Here is a 24,492-nt window from a genome sequence, read left to right as displayed (position 1 = left end):
ACGTCAGTACAACGGTGAGCTACCTAACATATGCAATGGCCATATTTGACCACAAAAGAAATAATATTTCATTAAAGGAATGCAAAGGAATCGATATTAGGACTAGCGAGATTCGTTACTAGCTGAAAGACCATCGTCACGTAAAGCGTGATCTTGTGGGGAAGCCCTAGGCCAGTGGTCCTCAAACTTTTTAGACACACACCCCTTTATGATACTGAAAAATCGTCATATCACAAAATGCAACCAGAATGCTAGCAATCCCAACGTCTAGTTTGATGGCATGGAAGGTCATGGTTGTTGATAACATAATTCTATGAGATGAATTCCGGACTATACACATAGCAATAACTATGAAGTAGAGGTAAATCGCGCAGAGCGCGAAAAATTTTTCATTTGAGCGCATTTCCGCCTCCCCTTCAGATGCTTTCGCACCCCCACAAGGGGCGCGCGCTCCCCAGTTTGGGAACCACTGCCCTAAGCCGTTTTCTATGCGTCTCGGTCTTGGTAGTGTTTGGGCCGTTGCAAGTCAAGACAATATGCCCATTCACATCAGCTGATTCTCCCTCGATGGAATGCTGTTGCCATCACCACAGCGGTTTTAGCTATAATGACGAATAGTGATGTTGGGCACAAGAGAATGGCTTATTTTGAAACAACAACAACATGTTGAATCTGTAGTTAATTCCAGCTTTTCAAATTGGTTTTCTTAGCTTTCCTCCCTAAATCTCAAATCAGGTCGCGGCTCGCGGGCCGCAGAATATGACTTGGCGGGCCGCATGCGGCCCGCGGACCGCGTGTTGGTGACCCCTGCCATAGATTAAAATCTTCCATTCCATACCCTACTTGCATTGTTCCATATTCCATACCAAAATATCGATCCATACCATACCATACCATGCCCTGTATGTATGTATATATATCGAAGTTTCCGGTCAGCACAAGGGCAGTCCTTTTCGGCCAAGGTTTTCTCGCTGCTGATCGTTCTGGCACACTTCTCGGAGTCGCATATATTACGAAGCCTATAACTTCATCTGTCTCGGCGCGTCGTGGTGCGGTAATGGCCGACGCCCAAGTGCCAATTTGTATAAATCATGCGTATTTTTTGTTGGGAAAGGGTACCCAATATCCAAGATATTTGACAATACTAAATAGCGTGTAGCGCGAAAAAATTATTTGAAAAATTCCCAAAAAATACACCATGACTTATGTTAATTCACGAAATAATTTTGGGCCCCCTTCGAGCTCGGACCCTCCAATTCAGGGGTTTGGGGTGCGGCAGTTACGGTCCTGAGTAAATCTTACGCAATGTTCATGCCACGCGGAGAAGACTAATCGTTAGTTTCTCGCAGATTAACTTCGAGCTAGCCCATTGTTATTTATAACTTTGTTAAACCATGTTATTTCGCCATTCCTAGAAAATAATGCGCATTGAAATGATATCAGTATCGCTCACGCGTACAAGGCCATGCTAAAAAAATCTCTTTCGTGAGGCGCACGTGATTGCAAATTTTCATTTCTTCGCGGAGCGCAATAGTTAACTTTGCAGGCCGCACTTGTACCTCGGTTTCAGACTTCAGTAATAACACCATTACCCCCTGGCAATGTTCCCTCCAATTTTTCACAAGTCTGCCCGCCTGCGTTGGACAACAGTGCGCAACGACTAAAAAAAAAACATCACTTCGGATTTTTTGTGCGCAGCTTAGATTTTCTGTGCGCAGAGACCGTTTCAGCACTGCGCATTTGCGCACATGCGCAGCTTAGAGGGAACATTGCTCAGAAGGACCAAGCATGGCCTGTGATAACGCTATTTATCGTAAACACCTTCGAATTTATAATAACCAATATTATTAGAATGCATAATTGTCGCACTGATTTCGAAAATCTAAATATTGATCGACCTCTCAATTCTCCGAGTAGTCGGCGGTAACATGACGTTACGCTACATGCCGGTACTGCAATATTGATAAATTAAATACAACATGAAAAAGTTGTCAAAGAGCCATATATGGCTCGCGAGCCATAGGTCCCCGACCCCTTGCCTATACCGTGTGTCTACACGTCAAGTGTGCGATTCCACTTTCACGATTGTAGCATTATGGATCGGAACAAGATTTGTTGTCACTGGGATCTCATTTTCGAGTTGCTTTCTCGTTGCGATGGTATATAACGAAATTACGCTTTGGTTTTCGCTGAGTAAAGTTGATAGTCTGCCTGTTCGCCAATGATGGTGCTTATTTTGTTTGACAATGTCGTTTATCGATAAGCGGAACGAACTTCGGTTTACTTTCCGGCCCAGTCTTGTCCTCGCTTGAACACCTGATGTGGATTGGTGTGATGTTTAGGTTCGGTGAAACTGGCTTTCGTCATTCAATAATCTAGAGATGCTATATCGTTTGAGCAATCTGTAATATTATCATGTTGTATCAACAGTATCAACTCCATATACTACTCAGTATTTACATTGAGTATAAAATCTATAGTCACTCGAGAAATGTAGGCTTATTGAAATTGAAATCTTACTGATTATGAGACAATGCCGAAGTCCATACACCCTGCATAAAAGTGACCCGATAACATAGATTTGATGTTGCAATTCACTGGCCCTTTTCTGATGAATGTGCAAAGCATCGATCGGTTAAAACATAAATGAAATCGATCATGCATTTCTGTTTAATGCATATTTAAATTGGATAATCGGGACTTATCCAGTTCGTCTTGGACAAGCGGGTTTGAACGCATGGTATAAACACGGTTATAATTGTCGTGCGACTGATTTGTCAGCACTGAAGAGTGCATATGCAGCTGGCATAGCCTATCTCTGGGTTACTCAGACCGAATGGTTAGTTGAGGTAAGATAGGTGTATAAACACAAACAGGCATAGTGCAAATCGATATTCGGTGTGCTAACGTAACATGATTCGGTTGCGTTTCAGTGTTCTCTCGATATCATGATCTGAGCGTGAGCAATAACTACTGTGCGTTGTTGTGAAGTTCATTGGTTGCTGGGAACATGAGAAATGTGGTGTCATCAGAAAACTGGACTGTCACTGATAGCGTTCCCGCAGCAATTCGAAATCAAGTGTTTCAGATCGCACACAATGATTCCGCGCCGGAGATGATACAAGAGTCGTCAAGAAAGGAGACAAAACGTGAGAGCAGTTTTGTAATTCAAAATCTGCAATGCTGTATTGGCACCATGACGTGAATCTGATTTCATGCTGAGTACGTTTAATTGGTGCAACAACACCGTATGCTTGATGTTTTACCGCGGCGATGCAGTCAGCGACACCATCGCCTTTACTGAATATCGGTTCCTTCAGCTGAGAGAATGAGATAGATACAGTGGAGAGTGTACCGATAGAATTTCCACGACACAGACTGGTACAACAGCTATCAACAACTATAACCAACTATACAACAACTATCCGACTTCCTCAACTTATTTACATACGTTCATCGGAATGAAAACTTAGAATTCTTACTTAAGAGTTCTACTTATGAAAATGGGCTACCATAGTCCACAGTTACTTTCACAACCAATTATTATTCATTAAATTCCGTATAGTTCTCTATTGTTTCATGAATGTGAAACTCTGTCAGAAGCTGTATCATTTTACTTTATACAGGGGAAAAGGGATTCTCGATGTGTAAATTGGTAACCACAATGGCCGCTCCCGCAGTGTATTTCGGCGCAGCAACAGTCAACGTCATTATCGGGATGCACTTTCCATTAATAGCCTCGTTATTTGTTATGGGGTGCATCAATTTCATGGTCTCCTTATACACGACTCTCGCAATGAGGCTGGTTGGCGAGCTTTGTAATTGCTCCACGAAGAAGTAATCAGATGCTCGTAATTCACAATGTAATTTCGAGGATATCATTTCCACCGACCATCAGCTACGGCAGCATCCAGGAGGAGTCAAAATGAAAGTTCGAAAATTGACATCATGATCCTTGAAGGAATTATATGTGTCCACATTCAAGTCGAAATACAAGCAATTACTACTAAATAAATACAGTCCATCCTCAAGATTACCGGACCACGACTGACCTATCGATCTCGCTTCCCATGACATGCCGCCCTATTTCTTGTCGCTTTCTTTTTCTATACTGTATTCTTTACTTTCATTCAGTGTGCATGCCTCCTTTTTACTACGCCTAGGCCAAGGTGGGTGTCCGATTCCATTGACAAATCCAAGTCGCTTCGACATCTTCCTGTCTATTCATTGTATCGCATTTTTTGTGGTGTATTGAACTGATAAAATTGCTAATAAACCAATGATGATGATGATGATGATTCTACAGCTAAAGCTATATGGACGCTTTATGCGTGGTATTATCATTACAAGACTATTGCTGAATGGTTTCCTTATTTCGCGTGTATGATTCGTGTGGTGCGTTTATCACTATTGATTGGCTGGATTTTTCTGCTTACTCTGCATTGATTTGCTAAAAATGACTGACGTGTGCAGAAAAATGCGCCATGGAAGAGTGGGAGATTTGGTCATCGAGAACTCTGGAAAACGCGCATGCTGCCTATGTCTATACTGTAGGCTTACCATATTTCGGAAATGAAAAAAGAGGACACATTTTCAGAAATTTCAGACATGAAAAACTGGAGAAGAATTCTCAAAAACCGGTAGATTTTTCCCACTTCATGATCGGTTGACTAAAAAATAAATAAAAAAAAAAAAAAGGTCATCACTTCCGCTCAGAGCTCAAAATCACGTTTTTCACTCCACATTGCCAGGTGTATGACTAAAAAAAAAGGTCTTCTTTTCGCTCAGAGCTGATATCACCACTTTTCCCTCCGAAATACCCGCCGGAGCTTCACTTCTGCGCTAATTTGCGGCATATCACTCGCAATTTCCTCTAAATCTGACCTAAATTTTCAAAAAAGAGGACAAAATCTCAAAAAAGAGGACAAAAGGGCGTCCTCCGAGGACACTTTCAAAAAAGTCAAAAAAGAGGACAAATCCTCTTAAAAGAGGACGTATGGTAAGCCTACTATACTGGATGTTTCAAACGTGAAGTGGTCCGTATACCGTTAATGCAATGATTAGAAATGTTTGGAATTTTAGAAGGAATATCGGTAGATCGTCTAATCGGTGGTTGAAATAAGCCTATTGCTATTTTAGACATTCAATAAGCATGCAACTGGCAATTTTGCAATGAAACGAATAAACGGGATTAACCTGGTGTCACTTGTCACATAATATGGTGTCGTAGTAAACAGAGATGAATTCACAGTATACAAGTCAATCAAAGTCGAAGTAAAGGCTGCTCCTTCACCCCATCTACCTCTTCATTTATTGATATCGGAGTGAACTATTATCATTTAAGATATAATTAGGTTTGCGGCCTGGGCGAAGAACGAGAGTGAAAGTACTAAGTGTTCAACAGTAGGTTTACCATATTTTGACATCCGGAACGGATGACACTTCTCATAGGCTGCAAAAGTTACTGTAGCGGACACGAAAACGAGTGATTTTTATATTTATAAAGCTACATTCATTGGGTTGACTAAGAAAAGAGTCATTTTTCGAACTCGACTTCCGAAATACCCGGTTTTCGTATACCAAGCCAACATTTCTCGGTATTCGTGGTATTTGAGGGTATTTTAAGCTCTAAAAAAGGTCGAATTGTCAAAAAGAAGGACATTTGGGCGAAGGGAGGACATTTCTTGAAAAAGGAGTGAGGAAATGAGAAAACTATTGTCAAAGTAGTGTTATTAAAATTAACGAGTGTGTGTGTGTGTGGGGGGGGGGGGGGGTAGAGTTAGGTTGGGTGATAATTACTGTTAGGTTTGGTTTAGGGGTTGGACTAGTTTGCGTTAGCATTAGTACACATTAGGTTACGGTTAGGTTTGGTAATTTTGAATGCTTCGATATTTTCGAATATAGCTGTTTTGAAGGCGAGCTAAATAAGCCTACGCTGCTGCGTCTCATGAGATCTAGCGACAAAGAAGCGCACAAAATATCAAAAGCTTGACTACGATATATAGATAGATAGAAAAGATTGATGAATATCTCAGTCATTGTATCGGGAGGGTAGGACGACGTAACGCTACAGCACTAACGCTTTAAACCATTTCAGTATACTTGGCTGATCCTGCTGTCTATAACGCGGAGTTAAATCGTAAAATACTTGGGAATGCGTCAGCTGGTCTTGCCCTATGCTCTGTATCAACAACATGAAGGTATATAATAGCCGTGATGCCTGGAAATCGATACATGAGATTCACAGTTCACAAGTACTGACAGATGCCAGCCATACAACAACTGAACGGATTTGGTGCTCGAATTTTGTCCGATTTCTCTTTAATTGACAATATAGCATCATCGAATAAAGCATGTGGAACTTTTATAAATATTGTGATCCGAAGCTAGGAAATTATTGTGAAGCTCCGAAACAATGTGAGGATAGTTCAAATTCTACAAGTTGGCCACTTCAGCGGCCAGCCAGTCTCCAATCGGTTGCGCGTTTTCACTCATCCAGGCAATATTCAAATCAATTTGTAATAAGGCAGAAACTCTTCCTGATTCACCAGCGCCTGCATCGGGGTTGGCTTCGAAAAACGACTCGACCTAAAAGGCGAAAATATATTTATCATGCTAACATTGACTTCATGGCTGCCAGTGCATGGTTAGCCGATAAATATTTAGTTTAGGTCGTGATCAACTATGTATAGGTCCCTGTCCCATCAAGGCTGTCATTTTTGACTTCAAACATGACAGAATTTAGAGATTATTAAGATTAGGGGAGTTATTGCCAGTAATCGTCTAGTACCGAATGCGGTAAATGGACCCAGGACAAAGCATATAATTGGTTTCTATACGATCACACATTTGCAATATGCTTTCTATACGATCACACATTTGTAATATGGTTTCTATACGATCACAAATTTGTAATATGGTTTCTATACGATGAAAATTTACTTACTTCCCACTTCAGAAGCTCCGTGTTATAGTCATCAACAATTGTCGGCACGAGCGTTCCCAAGTTTCGGTTGTCGAGTCCGAATCTACGGTAAACAAGAACAGCCAAGTTGAAAATAAACATGAACGACTGCACCCTGCACCCAATCGGCGCCAAAAGAAGATGTAGTTTGCAGTCTAAGATTATTGTAATGATATCTCAAAGTATCTCAAAGGATATGAAATGATAAAAGTCTGTCTACTGATTATGATTTAAAAATGATATTCCAGAGGCGGTCAGTAATGAAGTACTTCTAATTTTACGGAGAATATGCTCAAGTAGGTTTTGACCACTTGCATTACTCAAGTAGTGATTTCTTTCTACTACTCTCCCACTTCTACTTGAGCAGGTTTTAGGCAAAGCTCCTTACTTTTGCACTTCGGGTTATGAAAGTGGTGAGTAGTTTAGGGATAAGTCTGCATCACAATTATCGGTGAAATTGTAATAGGAACCGTGAGAAATAGCCTCTATATTTCTAATACTGAATAAATCTTCGAAGATTCTACATGTGCGTAATGTAATTCGAGTTATTTTGCGTTTGTAAAGAAGACACACCTTGCCATCCCCAAAGTGGTCACCTCTGATTAATAATTGTTTTGTTTATGACTGTTTGCATCCCTCGCGAAGTTGCGCTTCACAATTTTCCAGTTATCATCTTAATATAGGTAATGTAGGCTATATAATATAAGATCAGGTAGCCTATCACTTGAAAGCGAAATACAAAATCGGATGCTAACCGAGTGAGATACATATTTCAACTTGTATTAAGCAACTTGTTTTCGCTTGAACCGGCGTATAGATCCCAGACGATCACTGTCTGATTGTAGTCTTCTATCTTTTAGTACACTTTTCAGAGAAGATAGTGAAAGAGTAGGTCCTATAACACACCTGGATACCAGATAGTCCCAATTCACTCTAATCCATGACCAAGCCATCTTGTTGCCGTTGGTGGTGTATGATATATAAATGAGGCAGGTGAAGAAATCTTGCTCTTTGATGACAGTCGGGTCTTTCGTTAGTTCAAGAAGACTGAAATGATAAGACAAGTACATAAAGCAGTGGTTTTCAACCGCCGGTTCGAGGACCGGTGCTGATCCGTAGCAAGTTTCCATGCGGTCCGCCAAATAAATTAGCCATTTATGTCGCAATTACAAAATACAAGAAGTCAAACGGTTATCCATTATCTATACTAATTAAAGAAATGAAACATCCAACGCATTTCGAAATTTTAAACGTGTATATTCTGCGTGGTGTCATGATATGGAGTTCAGTTCTTGGTCTGCTTTTAACTTAGCGCACCTTAAAATGCTACCAGTGTTTTACACTACTGTGTAAAAGTGGCAGCTTAAGGGACACGCTTGAACAGAGTTCGTTCAATTTCGACAGTACATGTCAGCGAAATTCATCAGTAAAATGAAGGCTAGTAAACAGAAAAATTACAATTAGGGTTAATGTTAATTATGTAGGTTCGCCGGTCAAAAGGTCAAGGTCAAAGAGGTTGAAAACCACTGATATACGTATCATTATGTGACAAGTGACAACCGCTGTATCATTTTATAGCTAAAAAGACCGGAGATTTTGCACTCATGATGCTGGAAGTTTGTAACATAGAACATTGCGCATATTCCATATGTTGGTGAAGCTTGTTCCAAATGACAAAATCAAATGCCACAATTTTGCTCCTAACGTTTGATCACTCCTTTATGGTATGGTTTATTTAGTATATTTACATTAGTTTTCATGCCTATCTCACAAATAGTATGAAACAGGGAATTATCATGAGTTACCCTATTAATTGTAATTGTCGCGGGCTCTTCCATTTCGATCCGCTTAAGACACACAATTTACAATACGATACACAAGATGTAATGCGATCTAACGAACGGATCGGAGGATTGATAATACTGCATACATGTGTGCCTCTATGTCTTTCTAAGGTTTCATGATCTCTATTTTACATGGAAGAGGATACATTTTAAATATGCTGGATTATGCTTACGTGTCTATCAAAGCGACATCCTCCGTGGACGCGAGACCGTAGAGCAAGTTGCTTCTTTCGCCTGCCACGTTTGACGCCTTGTATTTCTCCAGCATAAAGTTCCAATCTTCTTCGGTGCCTTCTTTAATTCCGTATCTATAGACTAATGACCTCAGATCGGGATGAATGCTGAAAAGTGAGAAAATAAGGAAAATAAGGACATATTGCGAACACTAACCATGTAAAATTGTAAATCTATTATTATCTGATCGCTGAATGCGACAAGAGGTAGTGGAATTTGTAAATACCACAGGGCGAGCAAACTGATTGTTTGACAATATGAACTATATAACGGAACCTTGAGTCATGGTGCGAAATTACTTCGTTGTTGATTCACCAATTATCCCCTCATACAACCTATCAACCATGCAAATGTCGACACTCTGGTAATCACTCTAACTTAGTTTACTTGGGGGGCAATGTTAAAGAATTCCACCAGTAATGTTGCGATTTGAGAGTGATTGAAGAGATTTGAAGCGATTATAAAGTAAAAGACTACAATATGTTACGTATTCCTCAGTTGACACAGGCAGTGATCAGTGCTATCAGTAACGATACCTCCAGTGCATGCCATTCATTACGTATAGTTGATACTGCGCAGGAAAAGGCCAGCATTTGAAAAATTGTTTTAAATGAGAGATCCATTTTGTAAAGTAGCGAAAGCAACAGCAAGAAATAATTAAACAATATAAGCATGCTTACTATCCATCGGCCTTCCATGCAGCGAATAAAGATGACGCGTTGTTCAAAGCATCACTATCTCCATAGCTTGCAGCTAAGCTCAGTACGTTTCGTCGGTTTAGTCTGTAATCGAAATTATTTATGTAGAAAAAATGAAAAATAACTTGAACGCGAAGAAAAAGAAAATATGTTGGAATAAGTTAATACAATATCCACCGTCCAAAATTCAATAAATTTGATTGAGATATTCATTGGATAAAAATATTTTGCGTGGTTACAAATGTTGGTCGATTCTGCAATATTGCTGAACACCGTGTCCTCATAAACTGGATTCAGTTCTTTCAATAGAACTCTCAAGTTCAAAGCCGTAATAATCTCACCCTTACTATATTTGTAGGCCGTAAGATCACAATTTCATTGGCAGAATATATGAGCGAATTTTCCCTCCCTGTATTCTTTCTATATTGTTTCACAATTCTTTTACAGTATTTTAAATCGATTAAATGTCTGATCAAAATGATTCTAACAAAATCATTGCAGTTATTCCTTGGACAATAAATACAGAATTTTCCGTTGATTTTCATTTTGTAATTCTTTGAAAGAAATTGTTAAAAACTCCGAAGAAAAGAATTTAGCTGTTTTGAAACGGAATGTGTTTATACAGTTGTCATTCATGCTGGAGGTGTCTGGTTTTAAACGCCGGCCGGCCAATGTAGATGAGTACGCGCCCGCTTACTTCTCCTCGTGGGTTCCCATGGTTGCATTCCATCCGAGTTGATCAGCTATTGGCTTTACCTTGGTGACGTAAAATGCCTAAACGAAATGAAGGGTGATATCAGTCCCGTAACAAAAAAAAATTATGGAACGCCAATCACCCTCAAAGGCTCAATAAGAGGTGTAATGTTCCTGTAAGCATATATACCCTACACTCTCGGTGAAGGTTTGTATTCACACCCAATAGATGGGATGCGAAATCAGAACGTATCTGATAATTCAGAGCCCCGTTTACAGGGACTTGATCGAGTATTTCATCGGAGTTAGCTGTTAGTTAGTTATCAACTGAAAACAAAACCGTTCCTTATTTGTGTGTTTCCTTCTAATAATTGCACTAAGGTCACAATATTATGGAATCGGGACAGAGGGACACTTTCACCAAATCATAAAAGTTAGTTGACCGAATTGACCCGCACGAACGTCCGTATTACCTATTTCACGTCCTTTATCGAGACTGCCAGTGGACCATGTCCATTATAACTGCTGTAAAACCCGTAAACGAGGGACGGACTGCCAAAAAGGAGGACATATAGGCGTCATCGGAGGACATTTACAATTGCCTGAAAAATTAGGACAAATCCTCCTGAAGGGAGGCGTATGGAAACCAGAGGTGGTCAAAGTAGTCACCGTCGCTACTCAAGTAAAAGTAGAAGTAACGCCGGAATTTCTACTCAAGTAGAAGTAGGAGTGGTGGTTCACAAGTAAGTAAGTAAGTAGGTATTTTACGCTTATATTTGCCTACAAAACTGAAAACTGTCAAGTAGAAGTAGAAGTAGTATAAAATCATAACTACTTAAAACTAGTGTGATTAGGCAAAATCTACTTCAAGTACTTCAAAAAGTAGAAGTACTTCGTTACTGACCACCTCTGATGGAAACCCTAATGGTTTGAGCCAATAGAGACGGTTCTGATTCATTCGTGGAGCACTGTAAAGCATGTTATAAACAGAGGTGGTAAAAGTAGACAAGAATGCTACTCAAGTAGAAGTAGAAGCAGCTACGAAAAAATCTACTCAAGTACGGGTAGAAGTAATTCTTACATGAGCAACCTGAAACTACTTGAAGTACAAGTAGAATTGCGCGACTTTAAATCTACTCAAGTAAGTAAGTAGTTATGAAAACGGTAGTAATCCGTTCGCATGGACTTTCAAAAGCTGCAAATGGAGCTATTCGGAAGGTGTAGAGAGCTTGATTTATATTGATGCATCCCAGGAGGTATAAATTTTTGACAGAATAAGCAGTCGTCCACATCATAGGTAAATGATAGTATTGATATGGAAATACGATACTAATCCTTTGTTTACTCGAACACCCCGTTTTAGAGAATATCATGTCATGGTGCCCTCCCCCATATTACAAGGCCCCTAGTTCAGTCGAAGAGAAATACGGAGACGTTGTGGCGGATACGACTTTAACACTTTGCGCGATTAGTATACGTTGATTAAAATATGGGAGATCGTAAAAATGCCATATAGTGTATAGATTTATTTTCGGAAAATATAAGGCATTACCACACTTTCTTTTTACTTCAACATGTAAGTTCTCCAGACAAAAAACTGAACCTATAATCAGAACTCAACGTATAATACTAGTAATTGAAAGAAAAATACAAATACCACTTCTAAAAAGCGGAAAATATATTTCATGCTTTTTGTCCAAAAATTTTCAACGGTGGTCTGCTGAAACAGGTCCAACGTTAAAGAAAAAAGTAAAAGTCCACTTTTTCAGGTTAGGACACGTCATGGGCTGCTAGGTATACTAGGTAATTGCTCTAGATTGCGAAACGATAGTTTCAAACGATATGGGGCCATACTTACTGTGATGAAATATTTGATATAGGCGACAATGCGGTGTGAACGGAACCACGCAAACTGGTATCTAAATTATATTCAGCGATACTTTCGTTAAAACATATTTTTCACTCCCAATCTACTGTGCGCGAAGCGCAACGAAATGTCTGGGTATTACATGACTTATAATGAAAATTAAATGTTGGTACTACGTGAAAACAGCCCCGAAAATCCTTATGCTATCTTTCTTATTGGGGGATTAAACTACTTCTACTTGACAAACTGAAAATAGTGAAAAGTATGTAAGTAGTTCACAATCTATTACGAAGTAGAAATAGAGGTAGCTAAAAAAAGATCTACTTGAGTAAGTACCAGAAGTAGAGGAAAACTACTTGAGTACTTCGAAAAAGTAGAAGTACTTCGTTACTGACCACCTCTGGTTATAAATGCATATGCGCCTAGGCGCATACCGTCCTATACGTCCCCAGTAGGGAGTCCCTAGGTATACCTACGTAATTCATTTGTGCTTATTCTAATTTGTCAATAATGACGTGGATTCAAATGTTGTAGTTGATTTATACCGCGGTATAATTCCAAGGTTAGTTCTGTTTTCCTGAACCAGCTTTTGGGTATGAATACACACTCTTTTCGTTACTATAGTATATGACCTAAGAGTATTCGATATACCTTGAAGTCAGCATAATATTCCGTGTTGGAAAGCATTGCATTGATGTAGGAACTACCAGAGGAGAACGCGTCCCACACGAAGTAACTATCTTCTTCGTTCAAATATTTCGTTACGTTAAGAGCTTGCGTGTATGATATTCTTTTAGCTCTGCCACGGAAAATAGACTTATTGACATTCATTATCAGGTTGTGTGTGATGTTTGTGAGATTAGCATATGCACTCACGGAGCCAAGTTGAACGCGTCGTCAAGGAGATGGCACCTATCCATTTCGTCGATCACCGATAAGTCGGTTTCCAATTGTGATACGACCGCATCCCAGATTTCCGTATCATAGTTCACCCGGTGGAAAATCTGCTCTCCTTTATTTACCTTAAACCATCCGGTGTATCCAGTCACGTCAAGTTCCACATCTGTCACAGGATATGCAAGGGTCAATTATACATGATAAATGCAGGGCCGTTACTGCCGCACCACAAACACACAAGCGAAGGGTCCAAAGTTTGAAGTGGGACCCATTATCAATGGGGGCATAAAATAACTTAGCGAATAAACACAGAATTTAGTGCGTTGTGGCAAGACTGAAGGAGGAATACACATCATCCACAGAACGTATAGTAAATTACATCTAGGGGCATGGTAATAGTAATTCTGCTATAATAATGGTAATGTAAAATACATCATTCTGTTCTCATCATGGTACACCATTGGATCGCGGAATCTCGACTTCATATATCAGTTAGTATAAGGCAAGCTTGAGAAAAATCGGTGAATCGATTCTGAGACGATTGTTGGAGTATACCACCTATTTTCGCGTCACACCAGTAATGTCAACTACGAAAATTCATGTATTTATCTTTATCGCGGTCAGAAGGAAAATTACGCCGGTTACGCGCCAAGTCCATCTATCTGCAGCACTTTGTGACGATTCTCGGTCATTGACATGTCTACACTACAGTTCCTAACCGTGGCCATATCGCCACTCTCTCGTCTGCTGGAATAACCATCGTCGACGCTTGGAAATTTTCGTGATTGACAATGCTATAATACACAGAGATTAATCATTTTTCGTATAGTAAGCCTCGGGTCGGGCCTTGTAATGATGTGTAACTGGTAACTTTGTTGACAAGATTGACAAAGGGCCCTGGTCTACTGTATGCATGTATGTATGTTAGGGTTGTTCAGAATTGACCGACTTTCAAAAAGTCTCGGTTTTCAGTCCGTTTCCCATGCCTTATACCTTAAAAACAAATTCTGGCTACTTTTTTTTGTAATTCATCCCCTGCATTCGTGTGCATTTTGCCGTTTTTTCATGTACCAAAAAAATTCTTCTGAATTTGGGGATTCCCCCGTTGTGAGTTACTCGACAGCAATCGCATGTGTTCTCATTGACATGAAGCGGATGTTCTAGCGTTGATGACGCGCTAGGCACGGCAGTGAAATGGGGATCATTGATTACTCAGGTGTTTTGCTGCTTTGTTGTTGAAGAACTGTGTTTACGATTGAGGTGCAGGACTTACCAGGTAGCTTTTTAACTCATGCTGTTAGCGAGTCTAGCGCAGGATTAGTGATTATAGTATTGTAGCAGTATTGAATTATTCGATCTAATGGACCTGATACTCTTTCTTGTCTACTGAGATAGAAAACAAAGCTTGTAAATGTCTTTTCCAGTGACTGTGGAAAACAGCCAATCGGTTGCTCTGAATTTTATGTTATTTCCTAAGATAGCAATATACTGGTCGGAGTATTTCCAATTTAGGAATCATTATCTTCCAGAATCAATAACTGGATCTAATCCGACTATTCTTGCTCAAGTTGTGCAGTATGTGTTTGACCTTAGAGAACTGAAATGTTTCCAATTATATTCTTTGTTGCTTGACTGAGTTGATGTATATTTATTTTTCTAGGATTAGCTCTAGTGCGAAATGTCTAAAAAAAAGAAAATTGCCATCTAGTGATATAGTATCAAAGAAAACTAGAAGATCACGGTCGCAGACACAGCATTTCCTAGCTGGGCCCTCTGAGGAAACATTACGAGATCGAAGCTGCTTACTCTTAGGAAAGTTATGCAGTATGTGTTACACCTAAAAGAGCATTCATATGCGAAAAATGAACCAGTAAAGTTACACATCCAGGACGTAGGAGATGAAATACGGTAATAGGTTTTTGGTTCCTGGCTGCCACAAAGACCATCACACAAGTCAATGCCATTGAAAGATTAGAGACAGTGTGAAAACAAACCAAATGGCTGTCACTAAAGGCCAGCAATATGTATCAAGAAAACAAAGTGACTTTGAAGCCAAGTTGAGTAAGCTATGGGCATAGAGGAGCTCCTGACGCGATGACGACAATTGAAGCAAGTACACTTCTCTCTGGCGATAAGAAACATGAATACAAAACATTTTATCAGGATCAAAGGGGTCCGTGATTAGCAACGATTGGTGGCAAAGATACAGTGTTGAAAGTGAAAACCATGCAACAAAAGAGACGGACCATGAGTGCGAGAGAGTGCACCAGCTTCAAGTAGCGAAGGTGAATTTACAGAGAGCTCATCTATATCTTCGCAGGTAGATGACACTTCCCACAGCAGTGATTTTGAAGTGGCGCAGTCGACATCGGGTCATTGCTTTAAATTTGTGACTCTAAAAGCGCCTGTAAACCTGTTCAACGACAAAGACATATGCCAGGTTTCCGATCGCTTGGAAGTCAGCGATAATGCTGCTACCATGATAACTGCAGCACTGATTAAAGCTTGCGATGGTGACCCTAATGACTTTCATCTTTCAAGATCTGGCACCTATCGACGACGCATTGCAAATCGTTTTAAAATTTCTGAGTCTATTGTTGAAAAAATAGCAAACGATCCACCAAAGCACATCACATTGCACTGGAATGGAAATCTCACTGGGAGTCGTTTAGGAGAGCAATTTGAGGCCTTGGCAGTGCTGGCATCGTCTACGTGTTGTAACGCATTTGAGAAGGGCAAACTTCTTGGCATTCGAACTCTGGAGAGTGCTACAGGAAAAGCACAGGCTGATCCGTCATTTGAACTGCTGGAACTATATAATTTAACAAAGAATGTCAGAGCTTTTGTGTTTGACACAACATCCTCAAACAATGGAAAACATTGTTCTGTTACTTGAAGAATTGATAAACAGGAAAGTTTGCTACAGTCTTGTCGCCATCATATTCATGAACTAGTCATCCGGGAGATTTGGAAGTGAAGTGTGTATTTGGATCGGCGACCACAGGCCCTGAAAACACAGATTTTAATACCTTCCAAGAAGTGGAAAGATATTGATCAATTAAGAAGCTCTAAAACACTTCAGTTTGATGAAGGCAGCGGGTTGGCGATGAAAGCTGATGAAGCAAAGCAAGAATAGTTCCACTGATTAAGCCATATAATGGAAAGCAGAAAGAAGTATTGATAAGAGATGACTACAGAGACTGTGCAACAGGCGCCTTGGTGATTTTAGATGACCAATATGTTGATAATCGTTTTCGCAAGCCTGGTGCTACTATAGCACTGGATGGACGAGTCAAGTGCTGCACTGTCAAAAAATGTTCATGTGGAGTGAGCAAATGGGCTATTCTGAAGAGTTCATTTGAAAGTTGGTAGGAATAAATATTGCCCAGTTTTCTGTCCCAGCTTAAAACTAATATTGCATGTGACGCACAGAGTAATGATCTCAAATTTCTTCATGACATGACAGACTTTACATCATGCGATTTCACAGTTGCTGATGTGGCATATAAAAAGATGTGAAAACATCATTGGCATCTCACCGAGGAAACGGTGGTATCTACAATGTTCTCAGCTAAACCAAAGGTTCCTGACAAAGTGAAGGAAGCGATGGCTGCTAAATTGCTGCAAATGCCAATTCTTGAACAATTTCGCAGAGGTATACCTCTGAGTCTAATCTCTGACTCTGTCTCTGAGTCAATGAGTATGATTGCTTTAATTGGACCGGAATCATGGTTTCTATTCGATGCTATACATGCCGAACATAATTAGTTGAGTCTTCCAGTTTCGGAATGGCATACTGATCCGCATTTTGTGACTGCTCAGGAATTTGTGAGTAGTGTTGAAGTAGTTAAAGACGCAGCAAAGCGTTTGGTAAAATTGAATACCGACTTTGATGCTTTAAAAACAGATGACAAAGAACAGCGGACGAGCCTCTTACAAGCCGTGGAAGATCACGGGAACAGATATGCCGATTTCTCTAAAGCAACCATTTCATCCACCTGATTTAAGTAGTATTTGTCAAGTTGATCTATTTCTTTTCCTTATTGTTTCGTTTCCTTTGAACAATGTGATGTTTAAAATGTGGCTGTGAGTGAATGATACATTCACAGTTGTATTGTTGCACATGGTGATCCCGGAAATTGATGGACAATCTCAGGTAGGGTTGAGGAGTGTAGGATATGTGATCCAACAACATGACTATCAGTCTTAGGCAGTTTTGAGGAGTTCTAAGGGAGTGTAGGACATGAAAATGGTGTCCTGAACCGGCAATACTTTCTATAATAAGGTTATGTAGCACTCCAAACCGCAATAGCTGCATAAACCCAGCTTATATATGACGTTTACTAGCCTAGTCCGAATGGCGACACTGAAATTTTAGGGGAATCCCCTATTTTTAGCCGATAATTTTCCAGCTCAAAATGCACACGGATGCAAGGGATGAATTACGAAAAAAAGTAGCTAGAATATGTTTTTATGGTATAAGGCATGGGAATCGGACTGAAAACCACGACTTTTTGAAAGTCGGTCAATTCTGAACAACCCTAATGTATGTCTGTATAGGGATAGGGGGTGCTTCTCGGCAAACTGAGGCCTTTTGCACCATGCCTGTTCATTAGGGTTACCATACGTCCCCTTTTAAGTGGATTTGTCCTCTTTTGAAAGTGTCCTTGGAGGACGCCCAAATGTCCTCGTTTTTGATATTTTGTCCTCTTTTTTGAGAATTTTGGTTAGATATAGGGACAAATTCGACTGAGAAACAATATGTCAGCACCGTAGTAACGCTCTGGCGGCTATTTCGGTAGCTCGGCTGGGAAGTTGACCTCTTTTGTGTCAACCACCAGATAATGTGAAAGAAAAACTGTTTGACTTTTTTTTTGTCAACCGACCACGTAATGGGAAACAATTTACCATTTTTCAGGATTTTCTTCCGGTTTTGCAAGTTTTAAAATTTTGAAAAAGTGTCCTCTAACCCTACTGTTTATTCATACAATTATAAGTCCCTAGTGGGCATTATAACAAATTCTATCAGTGATTGTACCGTATAAGGACTTCCCTTGGTCTACTAAACCCGTTGCATAACCGATAAACCGTACACGAATTTTCAGCAAGCTTTTGTAATAGAAGCAACGTACTTTCATCACCGATGTTGAGCCAAAGTTCTTTCGTGCTGTTCGTATCTGCATCGGTGAAATAGTTCAAATAAATATTCCATTCGTAGCCATACACTGAATAATCGAGTTCTGTCACGTTGACAGTGGAATCCGTGAATCCAGGACTTTGCGAAGCTACCCACTGTAAACGCAAGAGTGTTTGTAACTATATACACAATAAGGGTAATGCTTATAAATATGGATCATGAAACGAATCTCAACTCGATGCCCGCTTATTCCAGGCTTATGATAACGTCATGCAATATAAACTCGCGTCGTACCGTATTTCCAGCGTCCGATGTAGACACAGTCACAACGGGATATCCCATTTGTTGCACCCATGGGTCTGCGATTTCCACCACATTGTAGGACTCACTCCTGTCATCCACGACCTATGATAGAGGACAAAATCAGTGCGGCTATGAGTGAATTCCTTGGTTTCTTATGGGGAGATCTGAGTACAAGATATAGGAGGCAGGGCGGTATGTTCGATCGTAGACATCTTGGTAGGCTATATGCGAACTTAAAGGTGAACTGATTCTACAACGATGCATTTGTATATTCACTATATTGTATAAGGAATAATTTAAAGTTCAAGTATAGTGACGTCTGTTTCTCCAGACTACATATCACGACTTGAAGATGCCCCTAAGCACGCATTGCTTCTATGACCTCGCAACCAAACATGTACATGCAAATTGTTCTGAACCCCAAAATATATATAAAACATATCGCACCTCCTGAATATCAGCCCACAAATCCTGTTCTGTAGCAACACTGAAGCGACGTTTAGTCAGGTAGTTTTGAAGTCCAGCAATGAAAAGGTTGGTACCGAGAATTTCCTCAATCATATTCAGAACCGACGACCCCTAAAAGTGAACTTTGTTAGATAACACACAATATTAGCGCTTAGACCCTAAATATTTTAATGTATCAGGTGCTCATGTTATAATTACCTTTTGATAAGATATCGTGTCGAAGATGGTGGTGATCTGAGCAGGTGTGTTCACGTCAACTACGATAGGATGCGACCCAGTCGATTGGTCGGCCCTCATGGCGGACTGGATGTCATCGATCTGGTGATGCTCATCCTTAAAATACAGGAACTTGTTTGTATAGCGGAAGACATCCGACTTTTAGCTATAGTATGATGCATATCGTAGAACATTGAAACAGCACGGTCTGATGGACTAATCTACGACTGTTCCTTCTTTGGCTACCATTTCTACACTCAGCTCGCGTCATGATTTAGTGATCATCCTTACAGAATAAGAAATAGTCATGTTCCCGAGTTCAGACACGGTATGTAAATACTGCTTGAATTATAACATCAAAATATCTATTTTGGTTTATAACGCTGAACTTAGTCGAGGCTGTCTAATATATGCCGGTTGTAATGAATAGATATAACAAAAATCCCACTTACTACAAGCCATTCTGGATTAGCCCACTTCAGTCCTCTGTATTCAAAGTATGATGCAAATCCTTCATTCAACCAAATGTTGTCCCACCATTTCATCGTGACAATGTTGCCAAACCACTGAAAAGAAATCAAATTATGCAACCATATCCATTTTTATACTTTTCACAACTAAATGTAACAAATCTAAAATACATGTTTCCTAATCGAATGCCATAAACTCCTTGAGTCAATAATAAATCCTAGTCATCATATGAGAGACTAGATACCGCCCAATACGTTTGGCGCAGGGTTTGTTTGGTTGTTTTTGTGGCAAACATGGTGTTTTTCGATTACTATGGTCATTTACACCAGGCCGATATTCTTCATTTTTATTCCGTATCTGCCGACTTCTAGGCTTTTCGTAAGACACCACTTACGCGGATGAGGTGGCAAGGAGGAGCCTAGATAAACCTCCAACACTTAGGTATTGGAATTTTGAAGTCGACGACGGTCGGACTCGAACACTCAACCCATTGAAGTTGCAGCCGCGGATTATACCACTGCGGTATCTCGCCAGCTTTTTGTCGCCGGGTGTAAACGCCACAGACCTTAATTTAAATGCGACAGTGCGCTGAACCCACGTTGTCATTCTAAAGTTCATAAATTGATCAGCATAAATGCTCCCCTATGCAAACCGCACCGACAAGTCAGTCCAGTGACAGTCTGAATTTATATCAGATTCAAATAAATTTTGCATAGTTCAAGAATCATTATGTTTTTCTTAACACCAACCTGGTGAACTAATTCGTGAGCGATCACTGCTGGTACTCTCTGTCTGTAGAATGTATTCGATTCCGCAGAATCCCACATGAGATTTGATTCCCGATATATCACGAGACCCCAGTTTTCCATTGCTCCCGCTAGAAACTCAGGAACAGCAACTTGATCTAAAAATTTATCAAAAGATTTCCATGTAAGCTATTTCGCCGTATAAGTTCAAAAGTGTTCAAAATTCAGTTGAGCATAATATATCATGATAACGAAACTACACGCCTCGTCTTATACCACACGAAATTGTTCCTGCACCATGGGGAAGAAAACCTGATATAATATAGTCATAACTCTAATAAAGTAGATGCTTGGAATTATAACATACCCTAACGATATCAAGTCAAATGTCCGCTTTAAACCACCCACGAACGATTCTTACTCATCTACCGAATATTTCTTACCCACCGTATTTTGGCAAGGAGTAATTCGTGGCAAAGAGCTCTTCGTACTTATCGAACATGGCCACAGTTGAACTCAAAGCCACATCCGCTTGACCACCGTCGATCTGGTACTTCGCTCCATATATTCGAAGCTGAAATAATTTACAGGTCCGCTTGGCAACAAAGCTTCTGCTCAATATCCAGCATAACATGCCCAAATGTATACGGCATATGTACAGATTGCCGATTGATTCTTTGACCACGTTTGATGGGTCCGAGGTCAAGTGATATATATTAGGCCAGGGACGGAAGTTATTTCAAAACCTAAATAGTCGTGATTCGTAGTTGCGAAAAGTTTTTTTTTTTTGGGGGGGGGGGGGGGGATTCCGAACATATAATTAGAGTCACACTTTCAAATTAGAATAATTCCTGTATCGGAATATAGGAGGATTTGTAATAATAGCCTATGTTTACATGCGAGAGTTAAGAGTAAAGTCACAGAATTTCGCCTACCGGAATATTTCTGCTGCTGAATGCTTCTAAGTAATACAATTCTCCCACAACAAAGCATGACAAATAAGTCGACATGGGAACGGACCTTTGGAAGCTGGTTCTGTTTATTCCATTGCCCATATCCATAGTTTGCTGTGAAAGAGGGTGCACATTAAAAAGAAGTTGTAACATACCCCTGTTGCATGGACACTGAATCGCTGTACACGGCTTGTCAGCTTGTCTTGTCGGCTATATCGTTTACGACACGTGACTACTGGTAATCGGCAAGATTCACTTACCTCTACAGGCATGTTTGACAACGCAGTATGAATATTTTCATGAATTATGGAAATTGTGTATTCAACTTTCATAGCAGGCTCATCGAAACAAGGATATCCTCTTCTTGCGTCGGTTGGTTCGAAATCGGATGCGACTATTCCCCTGTAGAGCAATAGATATTGTTAATGTGCTCAACGATTCATAATTACTATCTCTAATTTCTAATCAAGTACGCGACAGTGTTCAGTAATGCAGTATTGATATACCTATTCGAGTGATTATGATTTTATACTGCTCTTATATACTTTCACTTTTCATCATAACTACTTTAGTATGTGCAGTGTGCACTTTGGAATTAGTTTGGTAGAAAGTAGATCTTCGATAAATCTGCATTCCTTTTGTGAGTGAAAACGTAACGAAAACGTAACATTCATTCTCGAGAATATCCACCTATCAAAAACGTACTCGACCTCCGCCATGTCTATTCTACTCAAGTTGGTCCCAACCGGTGTGCCGCGGCACTAGTGTGGCTTCGCCTCAGGCTATACGATTTTTGCCGCTACTACCATCTATATTGGATGTCCGTTTAGTGACCGAGCTTATTTCGCGAAAAAATCTATAATTCATGAATGAATTGGTCGATATGATCGGGAATTGCGTATATATTGCTGTCAATTTTTATCCTCTCTCTGCTCATGCAATCAGATTTACCGGTAGACCCGAGTGAGGTGTGTTGGAAAAGGTAGGACCCCTAAATAATAATCAAGCATACGTGACTTCGTTGATATTGAAATCGCATAAACTTACTAAACTAGAAGACGCACACGATTTCAAATTGGGATTTCTTCACTGGCAAATAATTGTTCCCTGTCGAATGGCATTTGACTTGTGAGGTTCAGATTGCTTTGGCAACAAAATTCGGCGTCGGCCATTTAGCGCCTATGGACAATTAAGCATATATGTATGTTAGGGGTCTTCAAAAATGACTTTTTTTTTAAATCGTACTGGCTAAAATAAAATAAGATAAAATTATTTGGTTTCCTATAATTTAAGCCTACACACCAAATTTGGTTCAATTCCAACCAGTAGCCGCATTGCTACAGGAGAAGAAAGTTTATATTTATTATATATAAATAAATAACAAAAAATTTGAAAATTATCTTTTCACCCCATGAAAGTGTTAGGATGTAGTTACGGTCCTGGAAGAGAGATGTACATTGGTACATTATACGGTAATGGTCAATGGTCATGGGTCATGGTATATAGCCTAAATACGTCGATCCCAAGAGTACTAACTTGAAAGTGCCGGTATTGGGGTCCAGGTAGGATGATTTGTAGATGCCAACGATGGTCACAGTCATCTGGTTGTAGAATTCCAACGTCAGTAGATATTTTACATCTGAAAATGGGATGAGCTTACATGACGTGATAAAAGCCTATGCTGTCACTTAATTAGGGTTAGAAGGTAATGAAGGTTGATACACAAACAATTTTAACCACACTTTTGCGACGTCACAGATCGTTGAGCAAGTTTCTTAAGTAAGTTAATTAGTCAAAGGTCAAATTTATTTCATGGCCTGTTCATACGCGCCTACTTGTCGATTGCTGATTGCTCACCAGTAGTCAGTTCCGTTTCTGCTTCAATCACGTAAAATTGGAATTCCGGCCATCTGAAGGTTCTAACAATATTTACTTCCTCCATTGTGTCTTCTAACTGAAGTTTCACTGACTCATCCGGAATTATCAGTGTTTCGTGAGCATGGATAATAACATATTTTGTCGCCTGAAATAAAAATTATCTAGTGACTGGCTTGTATGTGTGCGACATCGTGATATCACTGAACGTCCATGTTCGCTACGATGCTGGATTCAATCAGGTAACCCACTTCTAGGTTTACACGCATGAGTTTCTTGACTTTAGGGAGCTGCTTTTTACAGTTAATGTCAACTCATAACCAGTTTTCCGTCGCGATGTTTGATTATGTAGTGTCGTCACACTCTTTGGTTAAGAACACTACGATAAATGTGTTTTCACCTGTCCACATAAATGTTAGCGAACTATACGGTACCTGAATATCTGATGCGAACTTACCTGAGATGTTTCAAACGTAAGCACGTTTGTTCCCGTGTAGTCATCGGTCGTGAGATTGGGCCTGAGCTCTATCTCGTAATGTGAAGGTACAACGTACGCTGGCAACCTATAATCCGTCCATGGACCATCATCAGGAACTGGAAACATGTGCAGTGTAAACTACAGCCTCGGGCAAAGATACTCGAAGTTAATTTTTACGATTTTTCTCCTCTGTGGAGTATAACTTTCTAGGGTAGGGGTGGCCAGCCATGTCGTCATCACCGAAGAGACGCATTGTTTACTGATACCGCAAAACGCCGCATGATATACAATGGGAACACAAACACATATCAAATAAAAATTTTGCAGCATCGGCAGTTTTTTGGGAGCAAAAATACCACTTGTATTTGAACAATTTTTCAGGCCAAACTGGTGACTTTTTGCTATTTGGATTCTGACATTATGAAGTAGTTTTTGGATAAGTTAGCATCACTTTAAAACAAGAGAAATTGTCACGATTATCGGTGGAAATGGCCTTGCAGTTGCAAGATAGCAGACTATATTTTCGAATATTGCGCCCTTTTATTAAAAATCACTACTTCAACTTGTGAATGAGTAGACTATTTGGCCTTAATTCTACTTCTACTAGAGTGGGTACGTTGGCTACTTTGGTAACATTAGCATGTAGCA

The 24,492-nt window shown here is 40.0% G+C and overlaps 2 protein-coding genes across 2 annotated transcripts in view; one reads left to right on the top strand and one right to left on the bottom strand.

Annotated features, from left to right (window-relative positions):
- The first annotated feature begins 935 nt into the window (after positions 1 to 935).
- Positions 936 to 3,961, top strand: LOC145458810 (uncharacterized). The gene is made up of 2 exons (XM_080337300.1): positions 936 to 3,149; positions 3,627 to 3,961. The coding sequence occupies exons 1-2, from the start codon at positions 3,011 to 3,013 to the stop codon at positions 3,839 to 3,841; spliced, it is 354 nt and encodes a 117-aa protein (XP_080193426.1). The 5' UTR covers positions 936 to 3,010; the 3' UTR covers positions 3,842 to 3,961.
- A 2,330-nt stretch (positions 3,962 to 6,291) lies between these two features.
- Positions 6,292 to 24,492, bottom strand: part of LOC145458800 (glutamyl aminopeptidase-like) — a 114,833-nt gene continuing 96,632 nt past the window's right edge. Inside the window, exons 5-24 of the mRNA XM_080337292.1 lie at positions 23,824 to 23,960; positions 23,349 to 23,514; positions 23,028 to 23,130; positions 21,752 to 21,893; positions 21,474 to 21,605; positions 20,986 to 21,112; positions 20,542 to 20,696; positions 19,774 to 19,887; positions 19,304 to 19,438; positions 19,085 to 19,216; positions 18,629 to 18,739; positions 18,330 to 18,489; positions 13,177 to 13,363; positions 12,952 to 13,099; positions 10,438 to 10,514; positions 9,723 to 9,824; positions 8,982 to 9,149; positions 7,871 to 8,011; positions 6,947 to 7,028; positions 6,292 to 6,588 (exon numbers count right to left, since the gene is read on the bottom strand). Coding sequence (XP_080193418.1) covers positions 6,436 to 6,588; positions 6,947 to 7,028; positions 7,871 to 8,011; positions 8,982 to 9,149; positions 9,723 to 9,824; positions 10,438 to 10,514; positions 12,952 to 13,099; positions 13,177 to 13,363; positions 18,330 to 18,489; positions 18,629 to 18,739; positions 19,085 to 19,216; positions 19,304 to 19,438; positions 19,774 to 19,887; positions 20,542 to 20,696; positions 20,986 to 21,112; positions 21,474 to 21,605; positions 21,752 to 21,893; positions 23,028 to 23,130; positions 23,349 to 23,514; positions 23,824 to 23,960 — 2,672 coding nt within the window. The 3' untranslated portion in view covers positions 6,292 to 6,435. The remainder of the gene's footprint in view (positions 6,589 to 6,946; positions 7,029 to 7,870; positions 8,012 to 8,981; positions 9,150 to 9,722; positions 9,825 to 10,437; positions 10,515 to 12,951; positions 13,100 to 13,176; positions 13,364 to 18,329; positions 18,490 to 18,628; positions 18,740 to 19,084; positions 19,217 to 19,303; positions 19,439 to 19,773; positions 19,888 to 20,541; positions 20,697 to 20,985; positions 21,113 to 21,473; positions 21,606 to 21,751; positions 21,894 to 23,027; positions 23,131 to 23,348; positions 23,515 to 23,823; positions 23,961 to 24,492) is intronic.

The sequence above is a fragment of the Botryllus schlosseri genome, chromosome 16 (assembly GCF_051294905.1).
Source record: "Botryllus schlosseri isolate E-star chromosome 16, Bs_hap1, whole genome shotgun sequence".
NCBI lineage: Eukaryota > Metazoa > Chordata > Ascidiacea > Stolidobranchia > Styelidae > Botryllus > Botryllus schlosseri.
The sequence above is the reverse complement of the archived record's forward strand: the minus strand, read 5'-3'. Positions and strand labels throughout refer to the sequence as shown.